Below are 17,660 nucleotides of genomic sequence, written 5' to 3'. Positions count from 1 at the left end.
CTACAGTTGAGGCCAAACCTATGTTTTATATGCTTCCCTTCCTTTTGTACTCAATGCCTCGATTGATAAAGCCCAGCATTTGATGCACTTGATTGACAGGAGCCACAGAAAGACATACAACCATGTACAGTGGATACTGTGCTAGTTTCCACTCACACCACAAATTAGTACTCTGCGCATCCATTTCCTCTCCCACACATCATTATCATATGGTTTTACTCTACCTATTACTGAAGCTACACAAACCTTGTGGTCAATAAACTTGAGCGTTATTCTCCTAACATGGAACCTTAAAGGCAATGTTGAATAGTGACTCTTTATCCATAATGACAATCATTAAAGACACAGACTAAGTGCTGAACTTATAAATGGCCGTGTAGGCGGGATGGAGGCAGACAGGCTGACAATGTGCTGCCGCTGGCTGAAATGCTGGTTTACTGACATGTTCCCACCACAGGGCCATTTGGAAGAGCCTGGCTCGATGTAGACAATTAAGCCTTTTAATCCACCAATTAACATCAGCGCGTAATCAGCAACTGCAGTCTGGTTCTCCAATGGGGCCAAATCCTGGCCAATGCATGGAGGCAGTCTCCCAGCAGCAAACCAGGGGGCCAGCACTCCATCTACTATTTTCAACAGCCATCACCTTGCTCCCCATCCCACCCACCCATAGCCATGATTGTTAGATGATGACGGTTGCAATCGCACGGCGCATTGTGGAAGTTTTTAATAAGTGTTTAGAAGGCTCTTCCATGTTGAGGCACCCTCCATCTCCCACAGTTTCTGCAGTTTCCACTTTCAACAGTGTGAGTGCTGAAGTGTCAGCGCTGTAAGGCCTCCCATTAGACACGCCTTGCCTTAACTGGATGTGACTCCCGAAGGCGATCATTTAACTCGCCACTGCTTTGGAAATCACCCTGTGGGTCCCAATACCATGTGTGAGTTCCCAATCCACATTTCCTCCTGACAGCAGGATTAGGACCCACAACTGTAAATACAGCCCTGTGAGTTTCTGCTTTGGGTAGTCAGTGATCAATTACACTTAAAACTGTTTTCATTTTGGAGAAGCATACTTTATCTCAAGCTTCCACTCAAACATAGGCCGCGATTCTCCTGAATTGTGACTCAGGCAGAATTTTACGAGACAAATGCGAAGTGTCCAGCTAGTGTGAAAATGGGAGAGTTGCAGATCCATTTTTTGGGTGAGTTTTTAATCCCAATCTTGTGCACATAGTGCAAGATAAAAATGGGGCTAGACTGTTTCTAGCTACTAGAGGCAGTGGGTGGGACTTAATTCGCCAGCCAGCAGCAGAGGGAGCTATTGCGCATGTGCAGACCTTTATGTTTCCAACAGCAGAAGCCTGACGGAGAGAGAGTGAGCTGGCAGACCTCTGCTGTTGCAGCCAGCCTGAACCAATTCCCCCCACCCTCCAGCTATTGTGGGGGTCCGCGGCCATTCGCGGGCCCCACACTGCCTGAAAATAATTGACCCCGCTGCCCCCCTCCACCCAGGCCCCACCCCGATCACAGCTGCAGAGCGGCAGCAGGCCCCACATTCCCTCACTGATCGCAGCTGCAGAGCAGCAGCGGTCCACCTCCTTCCCTGCCCAATCAGGATGTCCCCTCAAGGCCCTGCCCCCTCCAAGCCTCGCCCCCATAGTCCCTTCAGGTCCCACTCCCATAAGCCCGCGCCTTCATGCCCCATCCCTTTGGGCCGTGCCCCCATAGGGCCAGTTCCCTGGCACTGTCCACTGCATAGTAGGCATTGCTAAGGTGCCAGGCTGGCACTGACCAATGGGCATCCCCTTTGCCCTCGTCCTCCCAGGTTGGCCTCAATGGCCTCCAGTTCTACCAGCGAGAGCAACACGGTTGTTCCCTGTTCATGGGGAGCAGATGTTTTCCTCGCTGGAGAGAACCTCTCGCAGCGAGGCCATAAAGGCAAGTGACCCTAGATGACTGAGCGCCAGGCTCACCAAACACATGCAAATTCACATTTGTATATATTTAAATAAATTATTTAATCTTTCACTGGAAATGGGTGAGAGGCTGACCGCTTGGAATCCAGTGCTGGGAAGATCGTGAGAGCCGAGAAATCGGGCACAATCCTGATTTCTCGGCTCCTGTGTGATTTTACCGCTTGCTCCGCCCATCAATGGGCAGGGCGAGCTGGCAAAATCGTGGCTATGTGCCCACACCAGTGGGTAACCTGGAGGGCTTCCCGCTGGCACTGGTGGCGTCTATCAGGTGGGATTCCCCCACCTGAAATATACTAATGAGCTCAAAGCGAGTAACTCGCTGGCCAGCCCCACTGTTCTGAGACTGGGCCACCAGTGGAGTGGAAGCATCATGAGGTGTTTGGCACCCAGCGCAAAACCCATTTTTGTGTCAATGCTTGATTCTCTGAGCCATTGTGATTCATGATCAGAGCTGGCTGGCCAGAAGAACCCACCCCTAAAATGAGCCAGCACAATCAAGTTGTGTTTTTGGATGTTTTTTTTTTAAAGTAAAAATATACCAAGGAAAATTTTAAATGTAAAATTCAAGTGTGAATACCTGATGCAGCTTTAATACAGATGAAAATGACACTGATCACAAAAACCTAGCATTTTAATTACTGTGCTCTTTCCTGTAATCAGCACTTTCTGTGTAACCTGATTTTAAAAAAACTGACAATGGCTTTAAAAAACTATACGGAAGATTTACTAGTTACATTGGTGTACAGTAAATTTCAAAAAATCAATGGACCCATTAGTGCCCTTGCACCTTCAAAGAAAGCTTAATTTTAAGATCCTCCTCTGCAAATGCATTCAATTAGTTGAAACTCAAAACAGTGATTCATTTGATCTGGGGCGTGGCCACTCTTGTATGGAAAAACACAGCCTCACTGAGTGGGCAGGATTTGGTGGTTTGAGTCAGGCCCGCAATGTTGGGATCAAATATGGCTCCTGACCCCACAATGCATTGGAAACGGTCACCTGAACAGCAAGCACACTCCACAGGGGGTGGCCGGGATCTCAAAGCTGGAAAGCCAATAGGAGACCCTGCAGCACCAAAGGGGCAATGGCCTGCCTTTGGAGGTGAGGGAGGGAGAGGTCACTTCCACTTTGAGGCACCCTCTCAGCCATGAAAAAAATTTGAAAGCAAAAAATGATCATGGTTGTCAGGCTACCACTGTGGGGAGGGATCTGCAACCGTGGCGACGGCCGAATAAACATGGAATGACTCAGAGGTATCTTGAAATGCTGACCCCTTGGTCTGCCACTGGTTTACCACTTCCTGGCAGCTGCAGCACTCCTGATGCCAAGGGGAGGGTACCCTGGCAGGCCAACTGGAATGTTTCTATCAGCCTCTTACAATTGATCCTAAGTTGGCACTGCAAGCTCAACAAGTTCGGGTGGGTAGCCATTCTGTGCCTTAACTGGCAAACTGGTTCGGGGAAAGCATTGGTGCCAAAAAACTGGCACACCACGACCCATCTGTCTGCCTCAGTTCCTGCCCCCATATCAAGGTAGAAATTGTGTCCAATGTTTCTTAAACTGGCGCAGAAAATCATGGAAACATGGAAAAAATTGTACTGATGTGATTTATGCTTCTTTCTGCGATTTAGTGCACTGTTTTGGTCACTTTTGTTTGATTATGCTGAAAATAATTGACACAACCTGATGCTCATTAACTTTTAGTCCTATCAACACTACAAAATATTGTACGGAAAATGTCTCCATTCAGAAGATTCAGTTGATTTTAAAGCCTTACCTGAACTGTGGCTCATTGTAATGGTTTCCTTTATCCAGACATGTAATTAAATCTGTACAAAATAAAAATCAAGATTAATATACATTAAAAAGCTAAATGCATTGCAGCTATGCAGACCTTAAAAGGGAAGGATTCACCAAATGTCAACAATAAGCAAGATTGCCATTTATAAATCTACAATTCTTAACGTATAATTGAGACCAGTTTAAGTCACATTTTATTTTATTACATGGAACGAGGGAATTCTACTATTGTGTTGCTGATTACATTGGTGATTCCATCCATTTATCTATGAATGTAGAACATAGAACATAGAACAGTACAGCACAGAACAGGCCCTTCGGCCCACGATGTTGTGCCGAGCTTTATCTGAAACCAAGATCAAGCTATCCCACTCCCTATCATCCTGGTGTGCTCCATGTGCCTGTCCAATAACCGCTTAAATGTTTCTAAAGTGTCTGACTCCACTATCACTGCAGGCAGTCCATTCCACACCCCAACTACTCTCTGCGTAAAGAACCTACCTCTGATATCCGTCCTGTATCTCCCACCATGTACTAAACATGTGACCCTGCACAAAATGAAATAGGCTGAAAAGTATCGAACACAATAATATTCAAATTTTAGTGTTCAATATGATTTATATTTCATGAGAACATAAAAACATAAGAAATAGGAGCAGGAGTAGGCCATCTAGCCCCTCGAGCCTGCCCCGCCATTCAATAAGATCATGGCTGATCTGAAGTGGATCAGTTCCACTTACCCGCCTGATCCCTATAACCCCTAATTCCCTTACCGATCAGGAATCCATCTATCCGTGATTTAAACATATTCAACGAGGTAGCCTCCACCACTTCAGTAGGCAGAGAATTCCAGAGATTCACCACCCTCTGAGAGAAGAAGTTCCTCCTCAACTCTGTCCTAAACTGACCCCCCTTTATTTTGAGGCTGTGCCCTCTAGTTCTAGCTTCCTTTCTAAGTGGAAAGAATCTCTCCACCTCTACCATATCCAGCCCCTTCATTATCTTATAGGTCTCTATAAGATCCCCCCTCAGCCTTCTAAATTCCAACGAGTACAAACCCAATCTGCTCAGTCTCTCCTCATAATCAACACCCCTCGTCTCTGGTATCAACCTGGTGAACCTTCTCTGCACTCCCTCCAAGGCCAATATATCCTTCCGCAAATAAGGGGACCAATACTGCACACAGTATTCCAGCTGCGGCCTCACCAATGCCCTATACAGATGCAGCAAGACATCTCTGCTTTTATATTCTATCCCCCTTGCGATATAGGCCAACATCCCATTTGCCTTCTTGATCACCTGTTGCACCTGCAGACTGGGTTTTTGCGTCTCATGCACAAGGACCCCCAGGTCCTTTTGCACAGTAGCATGTTGTAATTTTTTTCCATTTAGATAATAATCCAATTTGCTATTATTTCCTCCAAAGTGAATAACCTCGCATTTGTCAACGTTATACTCAATCTGCCAGATCCTCGCCCACTCACTCAGCCTGTCCAAATCTCTCTGCAGACCTTCTACGCCCTCCACACGATTCACTTTTCCACTTATCTTTGTGTCGTCTGCAAACTTTGTTACCCTACACTCAGTCCCCTCCTCCAGATCGTCTGTATAAATGGTAAATAGTTGAGGCCCCAGTACCGATCCCTGCGGCACGCCACTAGTTACCATCCGCCAACCAGAAAAGCACCCATTTATTCCGACTCTCTGCTTCCTGTCGGATAGCCAATCCCCAATCTACGCTAACACCCTACCCCCAACTCCGTGTGACCCAATCTTCTTCAGCAACCTTTTGTGAGGCACCTTATCAAACGCCTTTTGGAAATCCAAAAACACCGCATCCACCGGTTCCCCTCCGTCAACCGCACTAGTCACATCTTCATAAAAATCCAACAAGTTCGTTAAGCACGACTTTCCCCTCATAAATCCATGCCGCGTCTGCTTAACCGAACCATTCTTATCCAGATGGCCTGCTATTTCTTTAATGATGGATTCCAGCATTTTCCCAACTACAGACATTAAGCTAACCGGCCTGTAGTTACCCGCCTTTTGTCTATTTCCTTTTTTAAACAGAGACTGTCTACATTATTTTAAAAACAGAAAAGAAGCTGGGCTGAGGTAACTACACATATGACTGGTAAGTGATGGAACATCACTTTTGACCAGAATACTGGTACATAATTTATTGCCCATTTTTAGGGTTTGCCTTAAATATGATCACACCTACAGCATTATTAGCCATTACCATCAGTGGACCCAAGGTCTCTGGAGTGAATCCTTTCCAACACAATCATTTGGTAACTGATAGGGATTTAACAATGAAATCTTGTTACGAATACCAGCTACTGAAGTTTCATATCTGCCGACACATGGAGTGGGATTTTCCGGCCGCGCTCGCCCAAAACTGAAAAATCCCGCTCGAGGTCAATGGACCTTTGCATGGTCCACCCCACTACAATTCCCGTGGCGGGTGTGACGGGAACATTCCAGTAGTGTTTTCCAGTCTTTAAGTGCTGAAGTAAAACAGTGAGATTTGGAAATACAAATTGAATAAAAGAACATTTTAATTATAATAAATGTATACGTATAAGAAATAGAAAATCTTTCATAAATTTGTTTTTGTATGCTTGGTATTAACTGCTGATCTCTAATTTTCCTTGAAAAGGTGGTGGTGAACCATGATCTTCTATGTGATGTAGGTACACCAACAGTGCTGTAGGTACACCCGCAGTGCTATTAGGAAGGGGGTTCCAGGATTTTGACGCAGCGACAGTGAAGGACGAGCAATACATTTCCAAGTCAGGATGGTGAGTGGCTTGTAGGGGAACATCCAGGTGGTGTTGTTGCCATGTGTCTGCCACCCTTGTCCTTCTAGATAGTAGTGGTTGTGGGTTTTGAAGGTGCTGCCAATGGAGCCTTGGTGAGTTCCTGCAAGTGCATCTTGTAAATGGTACACTCTGCTGCCACAGTCCGTCAGTGTTGGAGAGAGTAAATGTTTGTGGATGGGGTGCCAATCAAGCTTTGTCTTGGATGATGTGAAGCTTCTTGAGTGTTGTTCGAGCTGCACTCATCCAGGCAAGCAGAGAGTATTTTATCACATTCCTAACTGGTACTGGCACCAGGTTTGATTCCCAGCTTGGGTCTCTGTCGGCGTGGAGTCTGCACGCTCTCCCTGTGTCTGAGTGGGTTTTTCCCGGGTGCTCCAGTTTCCTCCCACAAGTCCAAAAGACGTGCTGGTTAGGTGCATTGGCCATGCTAAATTCTCCATCAGTGTACCCGAACAGGCACCATTTGGGTACAAAACAAGCAGCTTTGACAAAGGTCATCTGGACTCAAAACGTCAGCTCTTTTCTCTCCTCACAGATGCTGCCAGACCTGCTGAGATTTTCCAGCATTTTCTCTTTTGGTTTCAGATTCCAGCATCCGCAGTAATTTGCTTTTATCCAATGATCGAACGTACTTAATCACTAGTGTGTAATTTTGATGTATAAACAAGTATATTTTATCTGTGGAAAAGACCAGCGTCCAGTTGCTTGCCTTTCATTGCAGATCTAATTAAAATACTTGTGTTTTAAAAAAAATAAAACCTTGTTAGAATCGAGATAAGCCTCTCAGTTTGTAATGCCTTACCTGGGTGGTTGCTAGTGGTGTATGATAGCAAGAAGCCACGTCCTGATATGTGGGAGCCACTTTTAAATTGAATGCTTATTTCATTGCTGTCTGTATGGATTTCTCTGGAGATCGAGTTTAAGTTTCCACAGTAAGTACCTATAGATAAATACAAAGTTCTTAAATGACACTTAGCATGAAGGTTAGTCCCAATTTACATTTTCATTTATTATTTGCATACATAAACAGTCATTACACATCAAAAAAGCAGTCTGAAGATATTTTGCAGATACGATAAAGTGTGTGATAAATACGAGCTGATCTTTCATATTGATATATTTTTTAATACTTTTCCAATTCAATCAAATCAAGTCCAATTCAGAGTCTCAACAAGTTGAGACATTTCCGATCCAAGCTGACAAGACAGGGCCTCCACTCCTGTCTTGGGCCTGATCTACATGAGCCAAGCTGATTGGAGTAGGTGCAGACTCACCTCCTCCAAGGCTTGATCTCATTTGCATCTTAGCCAAAAGGCCGAGATGCTGCTTTTAAAAATTGCTTCAAATGAAGCTTAAATGTAACCTAATGACCTCAACCAAGTGCAACCTGTCCATACTACACTTGGTCTTAGCCAAAAGGCCGAGAAGCGATATATTGACATATGCTTATTTTTTAAACAGGTTTCCACATTATGATCAGTACTGTTTTTCTCTCAGAAGGTATTTATCATTTAAATTGGGTACGTACCCATGAAGGTGGTGTTTCTGACAACAACTTCTGGATTTCAGAGTATAACTGCACCTGCCAGACATCAGGAGCTGGACCCGACGTATAGGCTCATCATCGGTGAAATTTTCCAGCCCCATTGCGGCAGGACAGGCCAGTAAAGTTGGCGAGCCATTCAAATGTCCATTTACTTATATGGGACCTGACCGGAAAGTCCCACTGGCAGAGGGTGGCCGTTACATTCCGCCTGTGTTGGGAACAGCAGCTCCAACATCTAATTTGGTTGGATTGACCAATTAGTGCCCAGAGAGCAAGTTTTTTTGTCTAATTTGAGACGGCAGACATGCTCTCAAGGCTGGTGCGCCAATAAGAGGCCCACTAGCATATGACACATCAGCAGATTGACTTTCCAATAAGGAAGCCACCGTTGTCAAGAGAGAGATTTAAAAAAAACACAATTTAATAAAGGCCTCAGCTGCCTGCTGTGATCGTGGAGGGATGCCACTGAACAGCCAGCAGCCATGACGGGTACAGGGGTTTGATTTCCTCAATGTGATGAAACATGTCTCCACCACTCTCCCCCCCGCCCCCACCTCATTTAACATTGGTTTGGCTGCTCTATGTGACCCGCTTGCTGTCTGGAAAATTCAATTCGGCATAGAAGATGTCTTAATTGGACCCTTAATGACCTAATTGGCTACCTGCATCAGTTTCCATCACACTGCCTCCAGAAATTGTTGTCCAATTTAACCTGTAATAATGGTGAGTGCCGTTGACCTCACCTTTATTATTGCAGCATAGTTAAGGCCATTATCCAGCAAGTCAAATGTTTTATTATCTTGGTCATAAATTGAACGTTTAAAGTCCGTAGCTGCTGGCAGTGAACAAACGGATGTTTTATTTGTTTTGCTGATCACCTTTAGAAATTTGGCTCGTGAAAATTGGCAGGGCCACAAGGGCCACACTAATTCAATAATCAGTCATTTGATTGGCTCTAAGATCTTATTACAGACGGCTCTGCCATTAACCTTCCCCAAGGAGAAAAATTACCCACTAACCACATACCTCTGATTAATCACATTGCCATCCTTACAGTACAAAACTCAGGGCTCCACTGCCAACAGTATCCTCAATAACAACCATCACTCATTTCCATCAATCGTTTTATTGACATCAAGTGATGATAAGTCTGCTCCTTAGTATAATAATCATTAACATTATAGTGGATAGCATGATTAATACGCAAACTGAAAGAACATCACCCAAATGACCCAGAAAGTGTATCTAACAATGCAACACCTTGAATCATGATCACTCCTAAGCAGTGCTGCCCCATGGCTGAGGCTGAGCTTGAGGGTGCCTCTTGCTTGTCTCTGCTCACAACCAAAATAACCATGGTTTTGTCCTCATTGTGGAGGTGCCTATAAGCTGCTGCACTGGTGCCATTGCAGGGGTAGCCACTGTCACAAGGGCCTTCCTGTTTGGAAGGTTCCTCAGTCAAATAGACCAAGGATGCCGGAGGTGATGCTGGTGGACTCCGAAGGGTGACCACATTATTCTCTTTGATTGCCTCAGCCTTTTCATGGCCCCACCTTCATGGGTACGTACCCAATTTAAATGATAAATGCTGCATGCTGGAAGAGGCCACCAGCTGGGACACAGCTAGGCATCTAATCCAAAGATCTATGAGTCATCAGCTACACTCAGAGGTCAATGTTACCAGGAGCCTGACTCTTTGTGCATTTCAGTGTACTGCCCCTGCCTCCACTTCAGAGTGGTGCCGTATGTGACTTTCCATGAGGTTGGCTACTCTTTCAGTGGAGGAACTCACGCACACAGAACTCAGACACTGTGGAGCACAAGGGCTATATTGGCTCCTCCTTTGCGTGCCCATGTTTCCACAATGCTTCTGGGAATTCCGATACAGAAATTAGGTGCAGGAGTGAGAGTAGGCCATTCGGCCCCTTGAGCTTACTCCAATATTCAATAGGATCATGGCTGATCTGATTGTGGCCTCAACTCCATTATCCTGCCAACCCCCAGTACCCTTTGATTCCCTTAGATAAAAGCAAATTACTGCAGATGCTGGAATCTGAGACAAAAACAGAAAATGCTGGAAAATCTCAGCAAGTCTGACAGCATCTGTGGGGAGAGAATAGAACCAATGTTTCGAGCCTGGATGACCCTTCGTCAGAGCTCGTACATGATTCAATAAGATCACATCTCATTCTTCTAAACTCCAGTGTTTAGAACAACATAAAACAAAAGTATATTTGGTGTTTTCTGGCTCTACATTCTATTGCGTATGTTTGTGGACTTTCCTCTTTTGTTTAGAAAAAAAATAACTTGACCTACATTTGGAAACAGCCCAATCTGTCCAATTGAATGAAATAGTCTAAAATCTTCTCACAAAATAATCTCCTCATTCCAGGAATGAGCCGAATGAACCTTCTCTGAACTGTTTTTAATGCAATTATATCATTCTTAAAGAAGAGACCGAAGCTTCACAGTACTCCAGATGTGGCCTCACCAGTGCCCTATACAGCTGTAGCAAAACATCTCTACTTTTATATTCCATTCACTTTGCAATAAACAACAACACTCCACCTGCCTTCCTAATCACTTGCGGTAGCTGCATACTGACTTTTGTGATTCATGTGCTAGGACACCCAGATAACTGTGCACCTCAGTGTTCTGCAATCTCTCCCTCCCCACTTAACTAATATGCTGTTTTTCTATATTTTCTGCCAAAATGGACAAGTTCACGTCTTCCCATATTATACTCCAAATGCCAAACCTTTGCTTACGCACTTAACCTGTTTATATCCCTTTGCAGGCCCGTTATATTCACAACTTACCTTCCTACCTATCTTTACATCATCAGATGTAGGTAAGAGTACAGCTCCCAATGCTGCCATAGCTTCGATCATGGCCTCAGGGGAGATATCAGAACAAAATGCACCACTGGAATCTCTGCTGCACCTGCACATCCATTTGCAAAAGCAATGGCAAGCTCAGTCACAGCTCATGTATGTCTTTTAAATGATCCCTCTGCGTCTGGCTCCTGTCGCCTGATTGCACCCGACGCTCCTTATTTGGGTGGCGAATTCCTTTGTGCCAATTAGTAGCTGCCACTTTAGATATCATTCCAAGTCACTGCACTGATGCTGTGTGGGTTTGGGACTGGGAAATGTTTCCGACATCAGGGTCCCTAACCCCGCAATGAAAATTCTGCCCTCTTCGTCTCTGTGAGCATTCTATAATCTGATTGGTTCAAGAAACTCTCTGATTCTTGTTCTGCTCACAATGCCATATATCCCCTGTAGAGGGTGCTGCATTGGAGAAAGTAGAAGATTAGAGGGAAATTATGTGAGAAACATGCAGAAACTCAAAGGGCAGCCATTAGCAAGATGATGACAAATGCTCTTCCTTTGGTGCTGACAGCAAAGATAAGGTCATTAATCGGTTCTAAAGATCCCAAACCAATCTTACTTAGTGCACTATTTATGGAATTTTACAATATTTAATTCAATTGACAATCTAATATCCTGCCTAAAATGACAAAGTTACACAATCACAGCACGCTTCAATGTGGAAGGAGGCCGTTTGATCCATCGTGACAATATCAGCTCTTTGGAAAAGTTAGCAAATTAGTCCCACTCCCCTGCTCTTTCCACGTTGCTCTGCAAATTTCCCCCCTTCATATATATTTTTAAAATTAATTCAAGGGACGTGGGCTTCACTGGTTAGGCCTGCTTTTATTGCCCATGTCTAATTGCCCTTGAGAGGGTAATATTTATTCAATTCCCTTTTGAAATTTGGTACAGAATCTACTTTAACCCCCCTTTCATGCCGTTTAATTATTGTGTTTTTAAGCTTGGCACAGGCCATAATCTTACAAGATGGAAGACTCCACTATTTATAAGCCTCAACTGCAAAATATTAGTGTGTTCTACTGCATTAATTTTGCAGCAGTGGCAGAATCATTTAAAAAGTACAAAAGTCTTTGAGAGAAGAAAATCATTTTTACAAAAGGCCTCATCTTTCTACAAAGGTGCACATTTAAAATATTAACCTACAATTTGGTCAAATCGAGCTTTTGAAAGTTTACATGCTCAGGATTGTAAGTGGAACAAATAATGTAGTTTATTTAACATTATGGCAAATAGTTAATATCTAGAATGATCCCAAAATGCCACAAAGCCAGTTCCATATTCTAAACATTGCAGAGTTCCGAAAATGTTTTTTGAACAGCTTTCCTCCATCATTCCTCCATTTAGTCCTTTGGTTATTATATAATACACACACACACATGCGCACACGCACACAAACCTTGTTTGCTGATTCCAAAGACTAGCCATCAACATAATTAGAAAGTTTGAATTAGTGGGAATGAAAGTATCCCAGTTGATTTTGAATGGGAGTTGCAGAGCTGCCTGTTGTAACCATGCACCTGTGGGCATCAAATCCTTACTTACCAAAACCTGAGGGCAGCCAGTTGTGTTAAACTGTAAGTTAACTTTTACAGCTTTGATAAGATACTAGCATCTAAGGGGCCTTGTTCCATATCTGTTGTATTAAATGCACTGTTATTTTTCTCTCTCATTAATGGCAGTGACAGTTTAAAAAGCTTAAATAGCATTGCTAAAACTCTAAAATACTTCATGGTAAACCAAAAAGGAAAAGAAGAGATTTAGCAACACATAACAGACTCGATAGTTTTCAATCAGCTGTTTTAATGTAGCAAGATGTGGAGATGCCAGTGTTGGACTGGGGTAAGCACAGTAAGAAGTCTCACAACACCAGGTTGAAGTCCAACAGGTTTATTTGGTAGCAAATACCATAAGCTTTCGGAGCGCTGCCCCTTCGTCAGATGGAGTGAAAATCTTCACGACACACAACAGCGCAGAGTCGCTGAGCAGAAACTGATAGCCAAGTTCCGCACACATGAGGACGGCCTAAACCGGGATGTTGGATTTATGTCACATTATCAGTAATCCCCACAGCTTTCCCCCATATCTTGCAGAATCTCACCAGCTGTTCTGTCTGGAGACAATACACATCTCTTTAACCTGTGTTTAATGTTCCCTCCACCCACATTATCTGTACCTTTAAGACCTGGCTGGCTGTAGAGATTTGCATTCTAATTAGTATTCTGTAACTTGATTTCTGTGTCTCTGTGCACTGTTGGAGAACAGGTTTTCACTCCATCTGACGAAGGGGCAGCGCTCCGAAAGCTTATGGTATTTGCTACCAAATAAACCTGTTGGACTTTAACCTGGTGTTGTGAGACTTCTTACTTAATGTAGCAACCCAGGGCTTAATGGAAACATAAACCTCTGAGTACGGGTGGCGGAATGTTTCAGGTTTTAGATTTACACTAGACATTCTCAGTTTAAGTGGGTTCCTTATATACAGGGATTTATTTTCAGTATCAAATATCTAGATACTAATAGCATGACCATGGGAATTCATTGTTATATGGACAGGATACCTGTAGTTTTCCACATTTCATCCCATTTCAGATACTTGACCACATAAATCTAGGCTGACACTCCAGTGCAGTACTGATGCAGGGCTGCACTGTCAAGAGTGCCATCTCTCAAATGAAACATTAAACTAAGGCCCTGTCTGCCCTTTCAGGTGAGTGAAAAAGACCCCAAGCCATTAGTTTGTAGTGCAAGGAAATTCTTGCCAATGTCCGAGCCAATATTTATCCCTTAATCAACATCACTAAAGACAGATTATCTGCTCATGCAGTGTTTTCTGAGGTGTTTTCTGATGTTGTTAAAGAGGCTACACTTTAGAAGTATTTTATTAATTGTAAAGCACTTTGAACTGACCTGGGGTCATAAAAAGTCATGATGTGGAGATGCCGGCTTTGGACTGGGGTGAACACAGTAAGAGTTTTAACAACACCAGGTTAAAGTCCAACAGGTTTATTTGGTAGCAAATACCATTAGCTTTCGGAGCGCTGCTCCTTCGTCAGATGGAGTGGAAATTTCCACTCCATCTGACGAAGGAGCAGCGCTCAGAAAGCTAATGGTATTTGCTACCAAATAAACCTGTTGGACTTTAACCTGGTGTTGTTAAAACTCTTACTGTGTCATAAAAAGTGCCATATAAAATGTAAGCTTTTCTGTTCACTGTTAGTTTTACCAATCATTCAAAAGTCAATGCAGAATATGAAACAATTAAGGTTGATATTTCAGTTGTGAGTCATACAGCACAGAAACAGCCCTTCAGCCCACCATGTCTATATTGACCATCCAATACCAATCTATAGTAATCCCATTTACCAATACTTGGCCCATAGCCTACTATGCCATGCCGATTTAAGTGCTTGTCCAGATGCTTAGAATCATAGAATCATAGAGGTTTACAGCATGGAAACAGGCCCTTCGGCCCAACTTGTCCATGCCGTCCTTTTTTTTTAAAAACCCCTAAACTAATCCCAATTGCCCGCATGTGGCCCATATCCCTCTATACCATCGTACCCATGTAACTATCTAAATGCTTTTTAAAAGACAAAATTGTACCCGCCTCTACTACTACCTCTGGCAGCTTGTTCCAGACACTCACCACCCTCTGTGTGAAAAAATTGCCCCTCTGGACACTTTTGTATCTCTCCCCTCTCATCTTAAACCTATGCCCTCTAGTTTTAGACTCCCCTACCTTTGGGAAAAGATATTGACTATCTACCTTTTCTATGCCCGTCATTATTTTATAGACCTCTATAAGGTCACCCCTCGGCCTCCTACGCTCCAGAGAAAAAAGTCCCAGTCTATTCAGCCTCTCCTCATAACTCAATCCATCAAGTCCCGGTAGCGTTCTAGTAAATCTTTTCTGCACTCTTTCTAGTTTAATAATATCCTTTCTATAATAGGGTGACGAGAATTGCACACAGTATTCCAAGTGTCTTAAATGTTGCAAGAGTACTTGTCTCCACCACCCCCTCAGGCAGCGTGTTCCATATTTCCCTCTGGGTGAAATATATTTTCCTCAGCTCCCCTCTAAACCACTTACTCCTCACCATATTCTTCTGCTCTTTGGTCTTAGTCACCTCTGCCATGGGGAAAAGATTCTTACGATCTACATATGCTTCTGATAATTTTGAATACATCTGTCTGATTCCCCCTCAGCCTCCTCTGCTCCAGGGAAAACAAACCCAGCATATTAAGTCTCTCCTCATAGCTGAAACTTTCCATCCCAGGCAAAATCCTGGTGAATCTCCTCTGCGCCCTCTCCAGTGCAATCACATTCTTCCCATATGTGTGGTGACTAGAATGGCATACAATACTCCGTCTGTGGCCTAACCAATGTTTTATAAAGTTGTACCAAGACCTCCCTGCATATTCTATGTCCCAGCTAATGAAGACAAGCGTTCATATGCCTTCTTCACCATCCTATCTAGCTCTGCTGGCACCTTAAGGGATCTATGAACTTGTACACCAAGGTTCCTTTGTTCCTCAATATTCCCTAGGGACTTAACATTCACTGTGTATATCCAATCCATATTGGACCTCCCAAAATGCATCACTTCACACTTATCAGGATTAAATTCCATCTGCCATTACTCTGCCCAATTTACCAGCTGTCAGTCTGTAGCTTAAGTCTATCGTCCTCACTATCAGCAACACCAGCAATTTTTGTATCATCTGCAAACTTACTAATTATACCTTCTACATTCACATCCAAGTCATGAATGTATATAACAGCAAGAGTCCCAGCATCAATCCTTGTGGTACACCGCTGGTCACAGGCTTCCAATCCTAAAGGCAACCCTCCGGCATCACCCTTTTCCCTCCTATTAACAAGCCAATTTTGGATCTAATTTGCCAACTTGCCTTGGATCCCATGGGCTCTAATCTTTGTGACCAGCCTTCCATATGGGATCTTGTCAAAGAGAACAGATAAACCTCTGAAGCAAGCATCACCACAATAGGACTTGATCCAGCATCCTCCTTCCGAACAAGTAAATAATAGAAATACATACAGGCTACATACGCCTTTTCGAACAATTTCATCACTGAGCCAAACAAACTTTGCTCAGGGCCTATCTACTGTTTTGATTTAACATAGACTACCTTTGACTTTACCTTCTTCTCTCAGTAGAGTTTTGCAATAATATCAAACTTGCTGCTTCCCTGCTCCTGTTCCTGAGCAGTAAATAGTCTTTAAACTAACTCCCTTTGTTTTCAGAATGAATTGCCAGTGATCCACAGCAACAGTTCAGCCTCAGCATTCCATCCCTCTTCCCTCACTACCCTAATAGATTGGACTGCCCAGTCCATCTGGTTTAACTGTGTATACCTTTTTTCTCCCTCCTTCTGTCTCCAACTGTTATTAAACTTTTTGGCCTTCAGCATGAATCGTACATGATCTTTCCATGGCTACGTGATCAAACATCCTGAATACGACGCACGCCAAATTTCTCAAAGTTCATTTACAGTTTAGTGTAATTAGACATTTCAGCTATTCAGCATCAGCATCAGCTCAACCAGTTGAGCAGTGCTCAGCTCAAGGTCCAAACACAGCCCTGCCGATCGTCACGGGATTGAAACCTTTTAATGTCATGATCATTTGATTACAACAACCATTTTGGGGCTATGACTAAATTAATCACTACCACCAGGCTTTCCTTTCAATTACACAAAAGCAAAAAATAACTTCCTAAAAGTGATATTTTGAGAAAAAGAACAGAAATACAGTTGTACTGCTTGAGGGGCTGAATTTTGGTGTACAATTCCATAGGTGCCAGCAAGTGACATAAAAGCTTATGCTTTTTGTGTGAGCCTACACAAGTATCAGCAGGTTTCCCTCAACCACAGAAAGACCCAAATGTCAAATCAAATCAGCTTTCTAGTAGGAGTCTAATGGTTGCAAGTGGGGACCTTCTGTCTCACTTCCTTCAGGAAAAAGATACAAAAGTCTGAGGTCACGTACCAACTGACACAAGAACAGCTTCTTCCCTGCTGCTGTCAGACTTTTGAATGGACTTGCCTTGCATTAAGTTGATCTTTCTCTCCACCCTAGTTATGACTGTAACACTACGTTCTGCACTCTCACATTTCCTTCTCTATGAACGGTATGTTTTGTCTGTATAGCGCGCAAGAAACAATACTTTTCACTGTATGTTAATACATGTGACAATAATAAATCAAATCAAAATTGTAAAAGTTCTTCGATTCCAGGAAATCCTGTCTTCGCTGAAGACTGAATGGAGGTAAATATGGAGAAAATATGGAAAGAGCATCCTAATTTCTTTTGAATTCAGGTGCACGATTCACAGGCCTCTGTTTTCTCTGGGTGCTCTTCTTAGCCAACTGAGCTTTCTGTTTCTGCTCATCTCTTTCAAAGCTCTTCCAAACCATCAGCTTCCAAAGATCACGGCCATCACCGACTGTCTCCCAGTCATCAGTGTCATTATCCACTATCTGCATGCCTTGCTTGCAGTAATTCTTGTAGTGGAGATATAGACACCCAGTAGGTTGTGATCTTGTGGCTAAGTCACCATACAGAAGGTTTTGGGTATACGGCTGTCATCTATCT

General features: G+C 43.4%; 1 protein-coding gene across 1 annotated transcript in view; it reads right to left on the bottom strand.

The window, feature by feature from the left end:
• The window catches only part of dcbld1 (discoidin, CUB and LCCL domain containing 1), a 69,922-nt gene that overhangs the window by 28,336 nt on the left and 23,926 nt on the right, over positions 1-17,660 (bottom strand). Inside the window, exons 3-4 of the mRNA XM_078213702.1 lie at positions 7,404-7,541; positions 3,754-3,805 (exon numbers count right to left, since the gene is read on the bottom strand). Coding sequence (XP_078069828.1) covers positions 3,754-3,805; positions 7,404-7,541 — 190 coding nt within the window. The remainder of the gene's footprint in view (positions 1-3,753; positions 3,806-7,403; positions 7,542-17,660) is intronic.

This window comes from Mustelus asterias, chromosome 5 (genome assembly GCF_964213995.1).
Source record: "Mustelus asterias chromosome 5, sMusAst1.hap1.1, whole genome shotgun sequence".
In the NCBI taxonomy this organism is placed as follows: Eukaryota; Metazoa; Chordata; class Chondrichthyes; order Carcharhiniformes; family Triakidae; genus Mustelus; species Mustelus asterias.
The sequence above is the reverse complement of the archived record's forward strand: the minus strand, read 5'-3'. Positions and strand labels throughout refer to the sequence as shown.